At 33.3% G+C, this 20,313-nt stretch overlaps 3 protein-coding genes across 6 annotated transcripts; 2 read left to right on the forward strand and 1 right to left on the reverse strand.

Moving 5' to 3' along the window:
* Positions 1-2,297: 2,297 nt before the first annotated feature.
* On the reverse strand, positions 2,298-4,703 carry LOC104808268. The gene is made up of 4 exons (XM_010533919.1): positions 4,426-4,703; positions 3,671-3,986; positions 2,895-3,054; positions 2,298-2,819 (listed from the first exon to the last, which is right to left on the reverse strand). The coding sequence occupies exons 1-4, from the start codon at positions 4,606-4,608 to the stop codon at positions 2,354-2,356; spliced, it is 1,125 nt and encodes a 374-aa protein (XP_010532221.1). The 5' UTR covers positions 4,609-4,703; the 3' UTR covers positions 2,298-2,353.
* Positions 4,704-7,443: 2,740 nt separating this feature from the next.
* Positions 7,444-8,355, forward strand: LOC104808269 (thioredoxin M4, chloroplastic-like). Its single transcript, XM_010533920.1, has 2 exons — positions 7,444-7,694; positions 7,832-8,355. The coding sequence occupies exons 1-2, from the start codon at positions 7,565-7,567 to the stop codon at positions 8,146-8,148; spliced, it is 447 nt and encodes a 148-aa protein (XP_010532222.1). The 5' UTR covers positions 7,444-7,564; the 3' UTR covers positions 8,149-8,355.
* Positions 8,356-12,889: 4,534 nt separating this feature from the next.
* LOC104808270 (putative disease resistance protein At4g11170) lies at positions 12,890-18,727 on the forward strand. 4 transcript variants are annotated; one of them, XR_770916.1, is made up of 5 exons: positions 12,890-13,361; positions 13,679-14,774; positions 14,890-15,192; positions 17,749-18,432; positions 18,533-18,727. XR_770916.1 is itself a non-coding variant. In XM_019201935.1 (5 exons), exons 1-5 carry the CDS (start codon positions 13,282-13,284, stop codon positions 17,348-17,350), a joined length of 2,418 nt encoding a protein of 805 aa, XP_019057480.1. In that variant the 5' UTR covers positions 13,116-13,281; the 3' UTR covers positions 17,351-17,712. The 4 variants fall into 4 exon arrangements, 3 of the variants coding, with proteins under 3 accessions (XP_010532224.1, XP_019057480.1, XP_010532223.2); XM_019201935.1 differs by lacking the exons at positions 17,749-18,432; positions 18,533-18,727 and adding an exon at positions 16,313-17,712 and having other exon boundaries at positions 13,116-13,361; positions 14,890-14,975; positions 15,075-15,192; XM_010533922.1 differs by having other exon boundaries at positions 17,749-18,727.
* The last annotated feature ends 1,586 nt before the right edge of the window (positions 18,728-20,313 follow it).

Genomic DNA, 20,313 nt, shown 5'->3' on the forward strand with positions numbered 1-20,313 from the left:
TATATATATATATATATATATATATGTATGTGTGTATATATATATAATCTTTTTTGTTCGTTTTTATGACTTTTTTTTAAAAACAATTTCGTATGGTTGAACATGTTTGCACAAAGGCGCTTAGACACACACTGAATCCGGGGGGAAAAGACAATGACATATGACAAAAAATAGCTATATAATAAATGAATGAGGGAGGGCAGTGTCAACATATTCATTTTTTTCTTCTTTTTAACCGCGATAATAATATTATTGAAATCAAAATAATAATATAAAACTTAGAATTGTAATATATAAAATATAATAAAATTTTAATTACCTAATAAATATATATGATATATTATGTATATAAATGTATGTATATAATATACTGTATGTATAGGTATGTATATATATAAATGTGTATACATATGTATTATAAATTTCATTTAAGGCTTATTATGATTAATAACTATTATTATTATTATTTACAATTATTTTTAAAAAATATTTAGTTAATAAAGTCAAAGACGATGTACCAGAGTCAACCGTTAATATTTTTAACAGCGTTTATAGCGATCGGAGTTTTTTTAAAAAAAAATTAAAAGTTGAAGGGAAAATGACATTTTCATACACAAACCGTTAAAATATGATTTTTTTCTACACGAATTTTTAATTTGACAAAAAACAACACCAAATTATCAAATGTGCCAAATTGATACACGAACTACCCAATTTAACTGCAATTTTCTACACAATCCGAATTGGATGTCAAATGTCTGTTAACTGATGACATGGCATGCCACATGACATCTGATATGGCATGCCACATGAAAAATTTTGCCATGTCAGCATGACACGTCAGATTTTTAAAAAAAATCTGAAAAAATCTGAAAAAAATCGAAAAAATTTAAAAAATATATATATGCTCCTATATAAAAATATATACACTCCTATTTAAAAAATATATATATACTCCTACATATATATTCATATCTATATACAAATACAAATATAAATATATATACTCCTATATAAAAATATATCTATATATATACAAAATAAAAATATACACATATATACATACATTTATACAAATATATATACATATACATACAAACAATTATATTTATATATATACACATATACATATATAAATACATATACACGTATATATATGTATATATATATACATACATACATACAAAATAAAAAATACATATATATACATATATATTCATATCCACATACAAATACAAATATAAACATAAATACTCCTATGTATATATATATGTCTATATATATCAAATAAAAAATATAGACATATGTACATGCATTTATACCAATATATATACATACATACATACATACATACAAGTATATTTATATATATACACATATACATATATATAAATACATATACATGTATATATGTATATATATATATGCATATAAATATATGTACATACATACATACAAAATAATATATATATATATATCCACATACAAATACAAATATAAACATAAATATTCCTATGTATATATATATACATAATAAAAAATATATAAGTATATATACATATATAGGAGTATGTATGTTTATATTTGTATTTGTATATATATATAAATATATATGTATATATGTGTATTTTTTTACTTTTTATTTTTATTTTATTTTTTATTTTTTCCAGTTTTTTTTTCGGATTTTTTTTGTTTTTTAATCTATTTTTTATTTTTATTTTTTTGTAATTTTTTTAGATTTTTTGTATTTTTTTAAAATCTGACGTAGCATGCTGACATGACAAAATTTTCTATGTGGCGTGTCATGTCAGACGTCACGTGGCGTATCACGTCATCGGTTAACGGACATTTAACACTGTTTTCGGATTGTGTAGAAAATTGAAGTTAAATTGAGTAGTTCGTGTATCAATTTGGCACATTTGATAATTTGGTATAGTTTTTTGTCAAATTAAAAGTTCGTGTAGGAAAAAGTCACATTTTAAACAATCGGTGTAGAAAAATGTCATTTTTCCAAAGTTGAATAATTTTGTACCAAAATTTAAAGTTTAAGTGTGCGTTTAAAAGTGAAAAAAATATATTAAAATTTGATAGTTATCTATGATTTTTCCTTGAATTTTTAAGGGAAAAAAACCCTAAAAATTCCTGAACTTGTATTTTGGAGTAATATTAATTCCTAAACTTGTAGAGGTGCCTATTAATTCCCAAACTTGCAAAATTGAACACGTTAAATCCTGAACTTGTTAAACGGTCCCATATTCTTCCATAGCGTTATTTGGTCAAAAAAACGAGTTTAAAAAAGAAATTAAAATAACCCTGTATATTGGCATTGGTAATGGTAAATAGTGGCTCCAATTTACTTAGGACCAAGACTCTCTTGCAGGAAGTTGTAAAGCTCTTGGGCGACAATGGAAGGATACTCTTCTTGAGGTAAGAGAGCACCTTCAACTTCCACAAATTTACTCACTCCTGTGGCCCCTCTGAGTGCCTCCATCTCCGCCTTTGATCTCCTCGGAGATCCTTCCGTCGACATGACAAGAACCGGTAATTTACCTTCCAACTCGGCAAAAATCTGAAGGAACTCTTCCCGGGACGAAACGGGGTCGAGAAGGCCCGTCAAGAAAGCCGCAGGGACATACCGGGCGCCCTTTCGCTTCGTCAGATCGTATCTGCTTTGGATTATGCGGTCTGTGACGTTGCTAGGGTCCGCATAAACGTGGGATTTGTATTGAGACTGTATCGATTTCTCGTTGCTTACAAGCATGTTGTACATCATCCATCCGACCCCCGGAGCCCTTAGGGTTCCTCTCAGGAGACCGTACCTATTCGATAAACCAGTGCTTGGAGGAGTTATTTCTTTTTCTTAATAGAAAGATATGACATGAAGATAAGCATACCTTGTTTCCATGCTATCGTCTCGGCCAAAAACGATAGGAAGCGGTCCAGCCCAAGTAGGTGCAACAGCGGCAATGGCTGATGGTTTTAGTAGCCCACGTTTGGTAGCACGAACAGCTAGAGTTGCTGCATGCCCTCCCCCGATGATTGCCAAGTCATTGCCTGTTTCAGGTAAAACATGAAATGATCACATGATACTTCCAAACCATTTTGTGCTGAAGATAAAAAACACAGACGAGAAATGGAATCCCGGGCATAGAAGTAGTCATACACAAAAAGGCACCAGGCACCATATGATGTTAACTCGAAAGGAAACTGGGAATATTTGGCCATTGTAGCATATATATATATATATACATATATATAAATGAATATCTTGAAACATTTCAAGGTCAGAATCAAGATCATCATGCCCATGATATTTGAAAGTTTTAAAAAGAAAATTAAACCGACGGCCTGACCGAGCTATCAGCTATTTGAACAATACGAAACAGAGTGTGATTCTCAACAAGCATTATTTGATTTACAAGGAGGAAGAAAGATGGCGAAATAGGTACACAAGCAATCTACAACTAAATCTTTTCCTTATACGTGCAATGCAACAGCAAACAAAGCTTAAGAATCCAAAAGCATTCCAATCAATAAATGATATCCGAAGATATGATATGGAAACCCGAACACACCAAAACAGATATATTACGCGATGAATGCAGACGCCATTAAGCATTTCAAGGCTTCTCACACAAAAGGGAAAATATGGTTGTATTGTGACACTAACCTGCCTGGGCTACTGGGCTCTCAGGCGAATTGACGAAGTCAACCACAAACTTCTCCATGACATCTGCATCATAATCCATCTTTGGCCTATCGGAAAATCCGAGACCAGGCCAATCTACAATAGTTGCCCGCCAGTTGAATCCCCCGTCACGCTGTACAATGTCCCTAGCCACAGATCTCCACTCCTCGACCGTGCTAACATCCGATATCGTTGGTATCATGAGGATATTCTTGGATGATTCGGATCCCTCTTTCTCATGTTCTTCATAATAAATGTTGATAGAGTTTTCCTTGAACTTCCACTGCCACTTGCTTGTCTGAAACAAAGCAGCACAAACACGTTTAACCACAAAAACAATGGATTACGCCTTATAGAACTTTAACTTTTCATCAAATTAGAGATGACATCTTCAACTTTCCATCAATAAGGACTTCCAATAGTTCTACATTCATTCATATATATTTTAGGAAGGAGACGACATATTAACTTCTGGGATCATAGTGACTATGTGAAAGCTCTTATACACCAAAAGGGACGAGCCATTTGCGCTAAACCAAGAGCTCCTAAGTACTCCAATTGAGCTAATCTTTGGATCATAATCATCAGCTTTACTGCTGAAAAAATTCAACACAAATCAATGCAATTACGCAATTCGGCCCTTGCTTTTAATCCAAGCATATCGTGAAAAACAGATGAAAATTCAATGTAAAAACAGAGGCAAAACGATTGAAAAGGCGACAGATTAGTGAAATCACCTTTGTCCGAAGTGGGGATTCCTCGGAGACAGAAATCGAGGGCTTGTCGACGGAAAACGCGGAGGCACTAAGGGAGACAGGTTTGGAACATTTGGAGGAAACCCAGAAAGATGGTCTACTAATTTTGCAGGAAAAAACAACAGAAGGTTGAGATGAAATGGAGAATGCAACTGAAGCAGCCATTGATGAACGACAAACGTGAAAAAACTAGGGATTTTTTAGGATCTGATGGCGAGAGAGAAGACGACGATGAATCAAAATTCAAAGGGAGAGACTTTTAAGAGCCACGAGAAGAGGTACTGATATTTTTCTGGTCGCAGTTGGAAATATTACCAGAAATTTCAAAGTAGCCCCATTAGTTTCTATAATTTATTATGGATGCCATGAAGAAGAAAATAGTCAAATAAGCCCCCAAGCACCCAAGCACGGGAACAACAAACATTGTAATGAACGGCCCAGATTCTAAAAACTTGTGGAACCATTAGGCCACAGAGAAGATCGAGTACGGATCTGTGTACGTAAAAAAGAACCCATTTCATTACTCCATCAACGTTTGAAAATCAGTTCCATAACATCAGGAACCGCTGCCGGAATTCACTGAATCTTCCAAAAACAAAATCTAAATGTTCTTGTTTCCGGACATCGATTTGCTAGTGTGACCAATTTCATTGAAAAACATTTTTTAATAGAATGTTTTTTAGTGTTCAGTGTTCAGACGGACTTTTATCAAAAATGCTCCTATTATGCTACAAAGACTTCAAGGCATACTCCTTCAAAAATAAATAAAAAAGTTAGTTCAAAACATACCCTTATAATTATGTTATTCCCATAATACCCATTGGCGTAGGTCCCAATGACAGAAACAGAAGAGAGAGAACAGTTTTCGGTTCCCTAGGAAAAAATTTAAATATTTTAAAATTTTTAAAACTCCCTCCACCACAAAAAGTTAAATTTTTCGCGTGAATTTTAAAATTTTTCGGTGTGACCAGTGTGACCAGTGTGCCCAAGTGACCAGTGTGACCAGTGTGACCAGTGTGACCAAAAATAAATTTTGAACGGTGTGACCAGTGTGACCAAAACTAAATTTTGAACGGTGTGACCAGTATGACCAAAATTAAATTTTGAACGGTGTGACCAATGTGACTAGTGTAACTAGTGTGACCAATATGACTAATATGACTAGTGTGACCAAAACTAAATTTTGAACGATGTGACCAGTGTGACTAGTGTGACCAGTGTGACCAATGTGACTAGTGTGACCAATGTGACTAGTGTGACCAGTGTGACCAAAACAAATTTTAAACGGTGTGACCAGTGTGACTAGTGTGACCAGTGTGATCAGTGTGACCAGTGTGACTAGTGTGATCAATGTGACCAGTGTGACCAAAACAAATTTTAAACGGTGTGACTAGTATGATTAGTGTGACCAGTGTGACCTCTGTGACCAATGTGACCAGTGTGACCAGTGTGACCAAAATTAAATTTTAGACGGTGTAACCAATGTAACGTACCTTTGTCAATCTGTTCCATTATTGCTCCAAACATTTATTTGGCATTAAATATGCGCCTCTTGCATATTCTTCGAAAAATTTGCTATGCATCTATCTCATTTTCATAAAAAAAATACACGATTCACTCAAAAAATCATAAAACTCAAACCCAAAACACAAAGTTTATGCATCGAACCAATCTCTTGTATTAATGAACTTACCTTCAGTTTTTGTCATTTGTTCTGTTTTAGACCGACTCAAGAAGAAGATATGAGGTCGTCGGTGAGGATATGCTCAACGAAATAATCATTTTTCGTTTGTTTTTTTATGTATACAAATGAAATGAGAAGGGAGAAAATGAAAGAGTTGGGAGAAATATAAGAGTAGAGAGAGAAAGTTAAGAAAGAAATGAAGAGTTATCAAAGAATGAAAACGAGAGAGATGAATTCAAAATAAAGAGAGAAATATCACGTTACTTTTGTGAGATGGTTAATTATGTCTTTTGTTCCTTTTATTTTTTTTTCCAAAATTTTAAGGTTTTGGAGGGTAGTCCGTGAAATCTATGTAGCAAAGTAAGGGTATTTGTGCTATATTGCCTGTTCAGACAAATGATGTCTTTTATGACACGAATAAAAATCTTCATATTATTGATATCATTTATTGTAATTTGTAACGAAATTAAGAATTAGTCCAAATGGTAAGGTGCAAAGTCCACCACTCTACGACCACCCGAACATACCTCCAGTTGTCAACGTATTATTTGGACCGAACAAAAAAAAATGCAAACTATTAGTCGGAATCTTTCTTTTTGTTATTATTTCTTTATATACTAGTAGCTACCCATATTACTATGCAAGTCGTATTCAGTTTTATATGTAAGAAAACCCATAAAAGAAATCTCAGTAATTTGGTAAAATGTGTAGGAAATACGGCAACTATGAAATGCGCATAAAAATTTAAATAAGGTTATGTGGTTTTTATATTCTCAACCAAACAAATACTATGTTTTTTTTTTATAACCAGGGTTTCCCAAAACCTTCGAGCCGACTACATACCTTTGTATATGAACCATTTTGATTCAGAAATTACATCCATCCCATTAGAATCGAACCCATGACCTAAAGGAAAACAAATACTATATTTTCTAACTCTTAACAATTTTTGTTGTAATGGATGATGAAAACCAAGAATCCTGTATTTCGAATTTATGGTGTAAGCCATACAACTAATTGTATGATAACTAGATGGCGTTAAGGTTTTAAAATACAAAAAAAACATAACCTGGGCAGGTTTTAACTTCAAAGGAGAGTCAGTCCAAGAATTCGCGTTTCATGATTTCGGATGTATTTGAAGTCTTCCTAATTAATATTTCGGGGTTTTAATGCGAAACATGGATTAATTTAAAACCAATGGATAAATTAAATAACTATTATAAACAGCTAATCAAGACACAGACTACATAGGTGAGGATGTGGTGCTTGGTCATCGTTGACAAAACGACCCGAGATTCCTTATAGACATGGGATTCCAAGGGTTCGTTTCAGGCAAGGAAAAAAACCTTTGTCTTGTCCAAAAGCAGCAAAGCAAAGTTGTTTTCGAGTTCGTGAAAAAAAAAGAGATTTTTGCAAAAAAAAAAAAAAACACAAAGTATGCAGATAACGAAATTATATATGGTTGTGATTCTCTTGATTGGTTCAGTTCTCGTTGGAACGTGTTCGAATCGCTTGATGAAGACAGATGCGACGCCGTATGGTGTTGATGATAACCTAATTAAGCTTGGTAAGCAAGAAAACCCTAGTTTGTTTATCACTTTTGCAGCTTATATATAGAGTGATCGATATGTTTTTGAGATCCATGACTATATATGGATCATCTACGATATCTCTGCTCTCTCTCTGGTTTAACTCGATGAACAGTACCCAAAATAGATGGTTCGGAATGGGATCTCCTTGTTCTTGGTGCCAAAGTTCCCGTTGTGGTTGAATTCGAGCATAACGGGCACTGTCCGGAATGCGATACGATGCACCCCGTCCTCGACAAGTTGGCCTCAGAATTCCCCGGGAAGGTCAAATTCTATAGAGTCAGTGACTGCGAGATTGCGAAACTCTACGGGATCTTCTCCAAGTGCCCGGTCACGGCGGTATTCAACGACGGCGACATCACAAACGACGGTTTCATCGGAGTTGTCTCCAAGGACAAGTTGGAACAAACCATTCACAAGTACTTATTCTAGGCGTGGTTTTGTGCATCCAATTCTAACATTTTTTGTACATGTCTTGACGTGAGACATATGTAGAAACCATGAAAAAGCCATTGATTAACTTAGTCTCTGAATTAGTGGTTAGGTCATTTTTATTCCACGTTTTAGAATGGAGAGTTTTATATATCTTCATAAGCTGTAGGATTCAATTTCATAAAAAAAAATAGAATTTGTTTTGTATTTAAATGTCATAAGTTAATGAATGAGGCAAAGAAGAAGAGACCATCATATACTAATTTCCTTTCGAACGAACATGAATCAATCAGCCTATATTTCAATAATAGATCAAGAAAAAAAATTAGTGGAGGTAGTGAGAAGAGCCACGTGAAGAATGGAAAGGGGAAGAGCCACGTGTCATTTTCGGATGCTCAATGCTCATATCTCTTCATGGACAGACAAAAAACAAAGTATGTTTTTTTTTATAATTGGGAAATTCATTATATTTTTTATCCAATTACATCTTTCATGAGATAGATGGGGAAGTATGCTCAATGCTCAATGCGAATATCTTTCTTCACGTTTAGATTTAAACGTAGAATAAAATCATATTTTGTATGTTATCTTACCACTAGATCACCAAGTTTGGATACTTTTGGTTTACTGTGGTGTATTATAATGTACAAAGATGTTCAGCCACGGCTATATTATCCAAGAAATAGTAGATAGTGGCTGGCTGCAATATTCTTGAAAAAAAAGCTGAATTGATGCTAAATGATCTATTTATAGGAAGATATTATTCTTAGAATATCATCATTGATATGATTATGATTTACTCTAGATATTATGCCTAGAATATTCTATTGTATTTTGCTATATATTATGATATTTTTTTTCAATTATCAATAACAGAAAAACATTTCTCTATTATGGTATCAGAGCTTGGTTTTTGTTCTAGATTTTTTTTTATTCTTCACATCAATAATGGTGGTCAAATCCGAAAGTGACGATGAAAATGATGATGATTTACTCTAATAGTATCATCGTCTTGAATATCATCTTTCATTCTTTTTATTTTTTTTCTAGTCTTTTTTTTTCGACGGCGGTACTCATCACCGTCAACCCTAACTGATGTGTTACTTTTTTTTTACGACGATATTCGTTTATCGACGTCAACTCTAGCCGATGTGCTACTCTTTTTTTTTCTCTGACGATATTCGTTTATCAATGTCAACCCTAGCTGTTGTGAGCTCTTTAAATATGGCTTTTAGCCTCTTTCGATTGAAAAACTCCGATCGTCGATCCACGTATTTCCGTCACTTATTTTTATTCTCTTCTCTTGTCCCGCTGCTAGACTATCACGCATTATGTGTCGCGCTTTTGCGCCCATTTTTTTTCTCCGGCCTAGCCGCTATATACACCGCAGTTTTTTGCGCTGCCGACTTCATTGTCGTGCAACCCAATTCACGCATACGTGTCGCACTTTCGTGCCATATCAGCCTCTGAAAATACAATTCTCAAACTCTTCAAACATTATCAAGCAACACCGACTCAAATCTGAACTACACAACCAAATGAAAGATGATTCGTTTAATACGATCATAATTTCAGTTTTCAGTTTTTATGTAACAAGATTGAATTCATCATAGATGATTCATCTTCAGGGGGCATATAGTAAGATATCATTTTTAGAATATCATCATTGATATGATTATGATTTACCCTAAATATTATGTTTAGAATATTCTATTGTATTTTGCTATTCTTCCAATTATCAATAACACAAAAACATTTCTCTATTACTATTTAACTTACGAAATTGAACGATTGTTGCGAAGAAAAACCCAAAATCAAACGAATGATTATGGTCGTGCATGGTGATGGGGCACAACGTTAAAATTTTGAATATTTATTTGAGATTTTGAAAAATATTAATATATTTATTTGGTAAATTAGAAATTCGTATATTTTTCTATCGGTGTTTTTTTTTTGAATTTTCCTTTAGATTATTGATACAAATTTTAGATTTGGATAATGAAAATTTTCCTTTTCCGTAACATTCCTTTTTGTCATATGACGTTCTTATTCCTCCATTGTTTCAAAAAGTAATTTTTTAAATTTTTTTAGTCCGAAATTTATTTCAAATTCGAAATATAATTCTCCTCTACATGAGAGTATATATAAAAATATATAAAATCAAATGTTGAAGACGTGTAACTTATTTCTTGCAGCCGGTGTGGTAATACTTTTCTATTTTTCTCGGGAAAACTCTAGATTTTTCTTTATAACTATGTACAAATCCAAATAAGCCTTTAATTAAAAAAACAAAAAAAAAAATCACTAAACGACTACTACAAAATATTCATTTTAAACTTCAATTATCCGAAAATAAATAAATAAAGTAAAAAGATAAAATATAGAAAAAAGTTATGATTAATATTTTATATGTTTTAAATTGAATATAAAATATATTTATAAGAATAATTTAATATTATAAATATTTTTTAAAATTAGGAACAAAGTAAATAAATAATAAATTATTATACATTAAATATAAGAAGTATAGGTTTGCGGATAAAAGTCAATTGTTAATATATTTATAAGATCAAATATATATACGGATAGCTATATATAATGTATAATTGCATTATTTCTTTTTATTGAGATATATTTAAGATATAATAGTTTAATAAAAATATAATTGTTTTTATTTTTTTTCATTTGCTATATTTTTTTGGATTTTTTCATGATTTAAGTTTTAAATCAATGTTTTTTAAATTAAAGATTTTTTATGTTTAGCTCTAGATTGGAGATGGAGGTGTATATAGATTAATTGATGGCTGGAGTTTATTTAGATGAATGATTTTGAAAAGTCGTGTATTCTTTTTCCTTCTTATTTCATACACATTTTTTTTTAATATTTCAACTCGTCCTCTATTTTTTTTTCCTAAATCATGATAGTTTTTATTTGTTCATTTTAATATAATTAATAATGTTAATCTATACGAATCAAAAGTGTTTTTTTATATCTGTTATCCATTTTTTTATATTTCAACTATTTTTTCTTTTCTTACAACAAAATAATCTTATTTATTTAATGTTCAAGTAATAAATACAAAACATCATTGTTTTTTTTTTGTTGTATATATCAATGACAAATGAATATTAAAAAAATTATTAATAATTTAGAATGAAAAATTTCATTAAAGATCTTCTCTTCAGATTCCCAATTTATATTTATATTTTTGTTGTAATAAGTTATATAAAAATTTATCTATTTTTAAAGCTATATTATATATACATATGTGTATATATATATATGTATATATATATATGCATAGATTTATTTGTTAATTTTTCCATTTATTTTTTATGTTTATTTTTAAAATTATTTATTTTTAATCATACGTGGTAATGATTTGTATATTACATATAAAATGTGAGACTAATTAATAATTATTTTATCTAGATATTTATGAGAATATTTTAAAAAATTAAATGAGATATTTTTTTTTGATAACCAGGATGGTTCCTCGTGCCTTCGGTCCGACTACATCCATCCTAAACCCGGGACCAACCTTTGTATATGAACCATTTTAGTCCACAAATTACATCCCTCCCCATCAATGGAATCGAACTCAGGACCTTGAAGATGACTCTGTCACATCTCAGCCACTGGACCACCAACTGTTGGGTGAATAATAATATTTGTGATTTTATGTTTTTTTTATAATATGTGATTTGCCAAGAGTGGATTCGAATCTGGGAGATATTTTTAAAATGAAAAAAAATGAAAAAACTTTAAAACGAAGAAAAGATTAATAAAAAAATAAAATAAGGAGAAAAATTTAACAAAATATAATTATGCAGATCGAAACATATAAGTATGTAGATATATATATACAAAAGATATAATTTTGGATATGTGGATGAAGATATTATATATGCATGTATATGTCTATGTTATGAATATATACATATATGTATGTATATATAACCATGAGAAAAATCAAAACAAATTATTGATATCGATTTTATATATTGTGTATGAAATATACTATTATTTATTTATTTTGTTTTTTAATCTATAATTTTATAATAATTTATTTTTTTCTAAATAAAAAATAGTGCATATCATATTATATTAAATTTATACTGATAAATATTATAATTAAAATAATTATTGAAAGAATCATCCGCGTTGCTCGGGTCTTTATCTGGTCTCATTAAAGATTTACTGGGTTGAAGAATCGCGAAGCCAAGTTGACCGGTACGGTTAACCGGCTGGAGCATCCGAAAAGACTTCCGGTTAAAGTTCACCGGTTTAAGGTTTCAGATTCCCAATTTCGACCTTTGTTGTTGCGTTATCATTGACAGAATTTAGATGTAATGGCACTAATTGGAGGGTTTCATAGGATGGAATTTGCCTAAAGGAGTTCTTATCCAATATAGTAGTGTCTGCCATTAGAGAACAAAGCACATGGATACACACCTTCATGTATCTACAGTTAAATATGGAAAGAGAAAGTGAATCGGTTATCCATTCATTTACATCGGTTTCTTTGTACATGAAGCGGTCATTGCATCGGAGAGACAATATGGAACGCACGTCGTCACGTTTCCCAACTTCAAGGAACGGGCCAAACATACTTATAAAAATAATAAACTTCTTATTTTATGCAACTTGCGCATTAGAAGAGTAATAAGCATCTCATTGTGGCCTATAAATTTTGGTTGACGTTCCGAGAACCAAACAAGGAGAAAAAGGCCTCTTTACCTTCACTCATGGCGGCTTCTTCTTCTTCTTCTTGCATTCGGAGCTACGACGTCTTTCCGAGCTTTAGAGGGAAAGACGTCCGTATAGCCTTTCTAAGCCATCTACTTAAAGAGTTTGATCGCGTAGGAATCATGGCATTCAAAGATCATGGGATGAAAAATGGCCGTGTGATAAACGATGAGCTCGTGAGGGCAATACGAGGATCCAGAGTCTCGGTTGTCGTGTTCTCTAGGAACTACGCTTCTTCGAGATGGTGCTTGAACGAGCTGGTGGAGATCTTAAGGTGCAAGGAACCGGAGAGAGTGGTGACGGTTTTCTACGGAGTTGATCCGTATCATGTTCGAAGGCAGACAGGATATTTTGGACGGAAATACAAACGAGCCTGTCGAGGAATGCCCAAGGAGCAGAAGGAGATATGGAGCAAAGCCTTGACATTTGCCGCGAATATAAAGGGCGAGCATTCTAAAAGATGGTTCGTTTTCATTACTACAATCTTTTACAAGTAAAATCCTATCTTATTTGATTATAGGGAGAATTCCATAAAAACCCCTACAAATTTAAACTCTATATTTCTTTTTATTTTAGTAAATATTGTATTTATCATTTATAACAATAAAATATTAATATTTTTTAAAAATTGGTAAATAAATACCTAAATATAAACGACATTAAATGTATCAACAAAAATGTGACGTGGCAAAAAGTCAAAAGTCCACCCCATCAAAGTCAAATTTATTTATTTTATTATTTATTTATTTTTATATTTTATTTGGTTGGTGATATTGTTAGGGATAACGAAGCGAAAATGATTGAACGGATTGCCTCCGATATATCGGCGAAACTGAATGATACACCGCCAAGGGATTTTGATGGACTCGTTGGAATGGAAGCACACTTGGAGAAATTGTCTTCTATGCTGAGCCAAGACCCTGACGAAGTGAAGATGGTAGGAATATGGGGTCCTCCAGGTATTGGCAAGACGACGATTGCTAGAGCTTTATTTGATAAAATTTGTGGTGACTTTCAATCTTGCATTTTTATGGAGAACGTCAAGGGAATGTACGGAAGAATCGATCTCGACGATCATGGTTTAAAGATGCGTTTACAAAAGCAATTTCTATCTGAAATCTTCGACCAAAAGAATACAAGGGTAAAGCACTTAGGCATAGCGAAAGAGAGGCTAAAGGAGAGAAGAGTGCTTGTTGTTCTTGATGATGTGGACCATGTAGAGCAACTCAATGCCTTGGCTAACCAAAGCGAATGGTTTGGCTCCGGAAGCAGAATTATAGTGACTACAGAAGATAAACAAGTATTGGAGGCACAATGGACCAACTTTACATACAAGGTGGGGTTTCCATCTGAACAACAAGCTCTTGAGATCTTGTGCCGATATGCTTTTGGACAAAGCATCCCACTAGACGGTTTTAAAGATCTTGCTATTGAAGTAGCAAAGATTGGCGGTAATCTTCCATTGGGTCTCCGCGTATTGGGTTCATCTCTGTGCGGAAAGAGCATAGATGAGTGGAAACAAACCATGTCTAGGCTCAGAACAAGTCTTGATGGAAGAATTGAGAGGATATTAAGGACTGCCTACAATGATTTACACGAGAAAGATAAAGCTATATTCCTTCACATCGCATGCATGTTCAATGGTGAGAAGAAGGATCTAATTGTGCATTTGCTCGATAAAAGTCGCCTAGAGGTCTCTCTTGGGCTCCTTAACCTGGAAAAGAAATCTCTCATAGATATATCTACCGACAAGTGCATTGTCATGCACCATTTGCTACAACAGATGGGTAGAAAAGTCGTCAGCTCAAAAAAGCTCAAAAAACGACAATTTTTGCTTAAAGCTGAAGAGATTCTTGATGTACTTACTCATAACAAAGTAAGTCCTTATCTTCATACACATTTCATGCACCTCTCTATATGATTTGAAACAAGTCATTGTAATCTAAATGTGTGGTAAAATAATTGTTCATGCTTTGTATGTAATTTTGCAGGGTACCGGGGCAATTTTAGGTATAGCTTTGGACATATCTGAATTGCAACACGAGTTGGTTATTAGCGCGACGACCTTCCAAGGCTTGTATAACCTTATGTTCTTAAGAATCTATGACAATGGAACTGATAGAAACAATAAATTACACTTACCTCAAGGTATGGTTTATCTACCTAATACACTTAGGTTGATGTATTGGAGTGCATATCCATTGGCGACTTTACCTTCTAGTTTCCATCCTGAATTTCTGGTGAAATTCAGTATGCCGCATAGCAAGCTTGAGCAACTTTGGCAAGGAATACAAGTAAGTTACAATTTTGTTTTTTCTTCAGCAAAAGCAAGTTATAATTTTTGCTTATTAGAGCCAAAACATCAGTTTTAACCTTCTAGATTCAGATATGGTACACATAGGGGTGTAAAATGGGCGGACCCGGCCGGTTCAATTCGGGCCTAAATTTTTTTGGATCGGGCCGGTTCGCCCATTTATTTTTCGGGTCTATCATCAATGGCCCGAAACCCGACCCTACAGGACTTCGGACGGGTTCAGGCCGGGCTTCAGATTTTTTATTAAATAAAAATATTTTTTTTGTGATAATAATAATAATAATAATAATAATAATAATAATAATAATAATAATAATAATAATAATAATAATAATAATAATAATAATAATATAAACATTCAACGAAATAAAAACAAAATTGAAAAAAGTATTCAATTGATTAATTGTCTACCACTACATCCCATATGAATATATTAAAATAAAGATAAATTTTTTTATCCACATTGACTACAATTAAGAACTTTTAAGTAAAAAAATAACTATATAAACTTTAAAATATACAAATTTATCTAATATTTTTTAATATATATAATATATATTCGGTATAAAAATATAAAAAATATTGATATAAAATTTTAAATTAAATTCATAAAATATTATACATATAAATTAGACCAAAATCTTATCAAAATAGTCGGTAATATATATATATATATATATATATATATATGATTAGATCAAAATCTTATCAAAATAGTCGATAATATATATATGTATATATGATTTTAGAAATAAAATAATATATAATTTTAGTATATATATTAATCAAACCCATCAAATATATAAATATATATAACATAAATAAAAGATTTCTTTATGTTATATGAGAATAAAAATATAATCATTCGATATGTTTTGGGCTAAACGGGCGAGCCGGACTTGATTCGAGCCTGAATTTTTTCGAACCGGCCCGACCCTACCATTTATTTATCGCGTCTATATTTTTAGGCCCATATCCTTAATTTTTTCGGGCGGGTTCGGACTGGACTTCGGGTTTCGGGTGTAATTGACATCTCTAAAACAATATAATTGATGTATTATGATACACTGATATGTCTTGTTTGCTATGCTCATTTTCAGCCCCTTGGAAGCCTTAAACTCATGGATCTTAGTTTCTCTAAGAAACTGAAAGAAATTCCTGATCTTTCAAAAGCAATTAATATCGAGAAATTGGATATCTCTCAATGCGAGAGTCTAGTCACGCTTCATTCCTCGATATGTGAACTTCATCAACTCAAGGACTTGATCATGTGGGGTTGTTCAAAGATTGAGTATGTTCCGACAAACATCAACTTAACATCTCTCGATTCCTTGTATATGAGCGGGTGTTCGAGTTTGAGAAGTATTCCAAACATGTCTACAAACGTCAAGTATCTCTCTCTAGGGAAAATGTCGCATACATTTTGGTCTCATTTTGCTGCATCAAGCATTTCTCGCAATACATTCTCACAAACTCTGAAGAGTATTCAGGTCCTGCGTCTAAGCTATAATAACTTCGTGAGCATTCCAGATTGCATCAAAGAGCTCTCTGAGCTGCGATACCTTTTCCTCAAGAACTGCAGAAATCTCATAGAGCTACCTGAGCTTCCGAGTTCGCTAGTTGTTCTTTTTGCAGAAAATTGTGCGTCCCTACGGACAATATCTAACCCTTTCCAAAACTCGAATATGGTTCTCGATTTCGGTAACTGCTTGAGGCTGGAGCCAGAAGCACGTGAAATCATCCTGAATTCAAGTTGCGAGTATGCATTCTTACCGGGTGAAAACGTGCCTACATACTTCACTCGTCAAGTCCGTGGAAGTTCCCTGACCATCCATTTGGGTCAGAGGCCCCTTTCATCATTCTCACGGTTCAAGGCATGCGTTGTGCTTGCAAGCGGAGAAGGGGTCTACGATGGAGTTATGTCTTGCAGCCTCGTAGCCAGAGATAGCGGCTTGGTCTTTAAGCATGAATTGTGGATGAGGTATCCCTATGAGCTTTTAGGGGATCACCTTTGTATGTTTGACCTTGTCTTCACAAGCGAAGACAATGATCTTGAAGCAGAAAGGTGCTACGGTGATGCACTCATTCAATTTAGTTGTACTCCTTACAACATTATCGGATGCGGTGTACGGTTCTGACAATAACATAAAGAAGCTGCTTGTCCATGAAGACTGTTGCAGAGTCTACTTGTCCAAGCATGAAGATAAGATGGAATGGAAGTTGATTATCAAAAAAAAAAAAAGATTGAATGGAAGTTATGTTTTTATCAGTTGATGTAGCAATTTTAATGCCGGTTTGATTTTTCCCAACTACCTATGTATGAACAAATTATATAAGTGTGTTATGTTGATATATGAAAATATGTGAAGAAGTTTGAGTAACCCAGAAAACGTTTTTGAAACAACAAAGTTATAAAATTTCTAAAAAAATAAATAGTTTTTATTATTATTCGATTTTATGGCTTTGATTACAGATTCGGTTCGCCGTTTGATTTAAGATAATTCAACTCCGTTTGTCGTTAAAATTGTATGTGCAGATTTTAACAGAGGTGTTTCTACGATCTCTACCAAGCTCCATGTTTGTAAATTTAAACATTGCTGAATGATGTGAAGTGTTATGGTTTCTGCGACCTCTACCAATTACTTGTTTTCAATTAGAAATATATGAACTATATTGTGCTCTAGAATGAGATTGGTGTATTGTTGGGTTCTGATGTTTTTCAGATACATAGACATGAGATTGATGCGTTGTTGTATGTGATGTAAATTTAAGACATTGATCGTTGTAAGTTTACTACTTGTTTCTTCTCCATGTTTAGCATTAAGGGTGTGAAGGAAAAAGGCAGAGAATATGAGAATGTGATTTGTTTCTAAAACGGATTCACTGTTATATATATGCATCAGGTCAAAATATACATCAGAGTATGCAATCAAAGAACTCTAGAATATCTCCCCTTCCTCAAGATCTGCCACCAAAACAGACGATTCTGACTCAGTATCATCGAGACCATCATCCTCTTTCAGAAATAGACCAAGCTTCTCGAGCAGCCGAGGACTTCTCATACTACGGAGAGCGAGTTGCTCCAGTTCCCTCTCCACCACCCTGTTTCCCTCTTGTTCTATCTTGGCAGCTTCTTCCATTTTCTGTAGAGCGAGCCGTTGTCTCTCCCGTTGCATTTGCTGCCCCGTCTTTCGTACTGCAACCTTAGCTTCAATTCCAGGTTTTTCTTTGTGCTGCATTCTTTCTAGCTCTTTTTTCTCTTGTTGTTTATTCTTTGGATCGGTTTTGCTAGTGTGGCCAAGGACTTTTCTGGCTTTCAGGATTGTGTCAGCATATCGGCTCTTGAGTAATTCAGCACGAAGAGCTCTCTTTGGAGATAAGGACACGCCAATTGCTGTTGTTTTCCCCTCCGGGTCTGGTGAAATACTTGTGCGAGGTTGAGAAGAACGAAGACAACGACCATTGTCCTCATTAACAGAAATGGCAGACCCATCAATAAATCACTTTTATTTTACTAATGATCTAAAGAAAATATATTTTGTATCTCAATATCCTTTGAGTTTTACTATATTTTTTATATCACTATATAAAAATTCATTTGGTAAAAAAAAATTATATAATGATTCTCTATTTAATAGATATTATTTTTTTACGGAATGAATTTTCAAATATTTCCCTTTTTAAAAATCATAGTGGAGCACAATCAATAGACACCTAAATTTAACATAGGAAAAAGTTTTCTTCACAATTTACCTGATCATTTTGTATTCGAAAATTTGTCTCTTTTGTCATAATATTTTATGCTATATATAGATATTAATTTTATTGCTATTGAAATTAAAAAATTTGAATAAATAAAAAAAACATTATTTTGCTCGACCATTTTCTTTTCATAGTGCACATCTTATTTTTCTTGGTTTGATAAAGAAAAGGGACACCAAGAAGATATGATTAAGGTATCATCACTTCCATCGCAAAAGGAGATTTCCAAAGGATTTAGTTTTGAGTTGAGTTTAACAATATGCTCAAGATCACTCTAGACATTGAAATCACCTATGTATGTTTAATCCAATGGAATAAGGTTTTTTCGTTACTTTTTTATACCGTGGGATCCCCAAATTCCAAACTGCTACACTGACGGGATAAATTATGTCCACGTTATGAATCCACAACACATACATAAGAGAGGTAAATCAGACGTAACTTGACGGATGACAATTGAGCGGACAAGGAGTCGAACAACAACCTCTCGACGTGTATACCATACTTCTTACCAACTCATCTGTTAGTTATTTTAGAGTAGATTGATGGACTTTAAAATCTCTCAAAGGATTCTTGTTTCACGTGTATTACAAGTGTGGTGGAGGAGTAAAATGCTTGTAAAAGACGTGTCGTGAATTGGTAAAGTGTTAAGGATTAGTCGGAAGATATTGAAGATAGCTCGTTTTTCCCTATGAAACAAAACTGAAAATAATGAGCGACCGCTCAAAACATGAGCGACCGCTCGGAATATGAGCGACCGTTCAGGAAAATGAGCGGGTGTCTCATTTTCTTTGATGGGGAAAATGAGTGACCGCTCGGAAAATGAGCGAGTGCTTGGAAAATGAGCGACCGATTAAGAAAATAAGCGGGTAGCTCATTTTCTCTGATAAACAAAACTGGGAAAATGAACGACCGCTCGGAAAATAAGCGACCGCTTGGAAAATGAGCGACCGGTTAGGAAAATGAGCGGGTAGCTCATTTTCTCTGATGAACAAAACTGGAAAATGAGCGACCGCTCGGAAAATGAGCGACCCGCCTGATTTTTCTGAGTTGTTCAAAATGAACGAAAAATCGTGTATGTTCGGGAAAAAACTTCCGATTCTTTGCACCTTTTGACTTTTGGAGTGTTAAAAAACATTCCAAAACGTCTGGACAAAAAAAAAACGAAAATCTAATTGATTTTTGAGAGATTTGTGAGCCTTGTTGGTGAAGAAACTTGCTACTTCTTCTCCATCTTTTACTGTTCATCTTCTTTCTCGGGTTTTTCTGTTTCGGGCAACGTTTGAAGAGCAGATCAATCGTTGCTGATCTTCTTTGTATCTCTAAACGTATTCTCGGG

The sequence above is a fragment of the Tarenaya hassleriana genome, unplaced genomic scaffold, assembly GCF_000463585.1.
Source record: "Tarenaya hassleriana unplaced genomic scaffold, ASM46358v1 Cleome14, whole genome shotgun sequence".
NCBI lineage: Eukaryota > Viridiplantae > Streptophyta > Magnoliopsida > Brassicales > Cleomaceae > Tarenaya > Tarenaya hassleriana.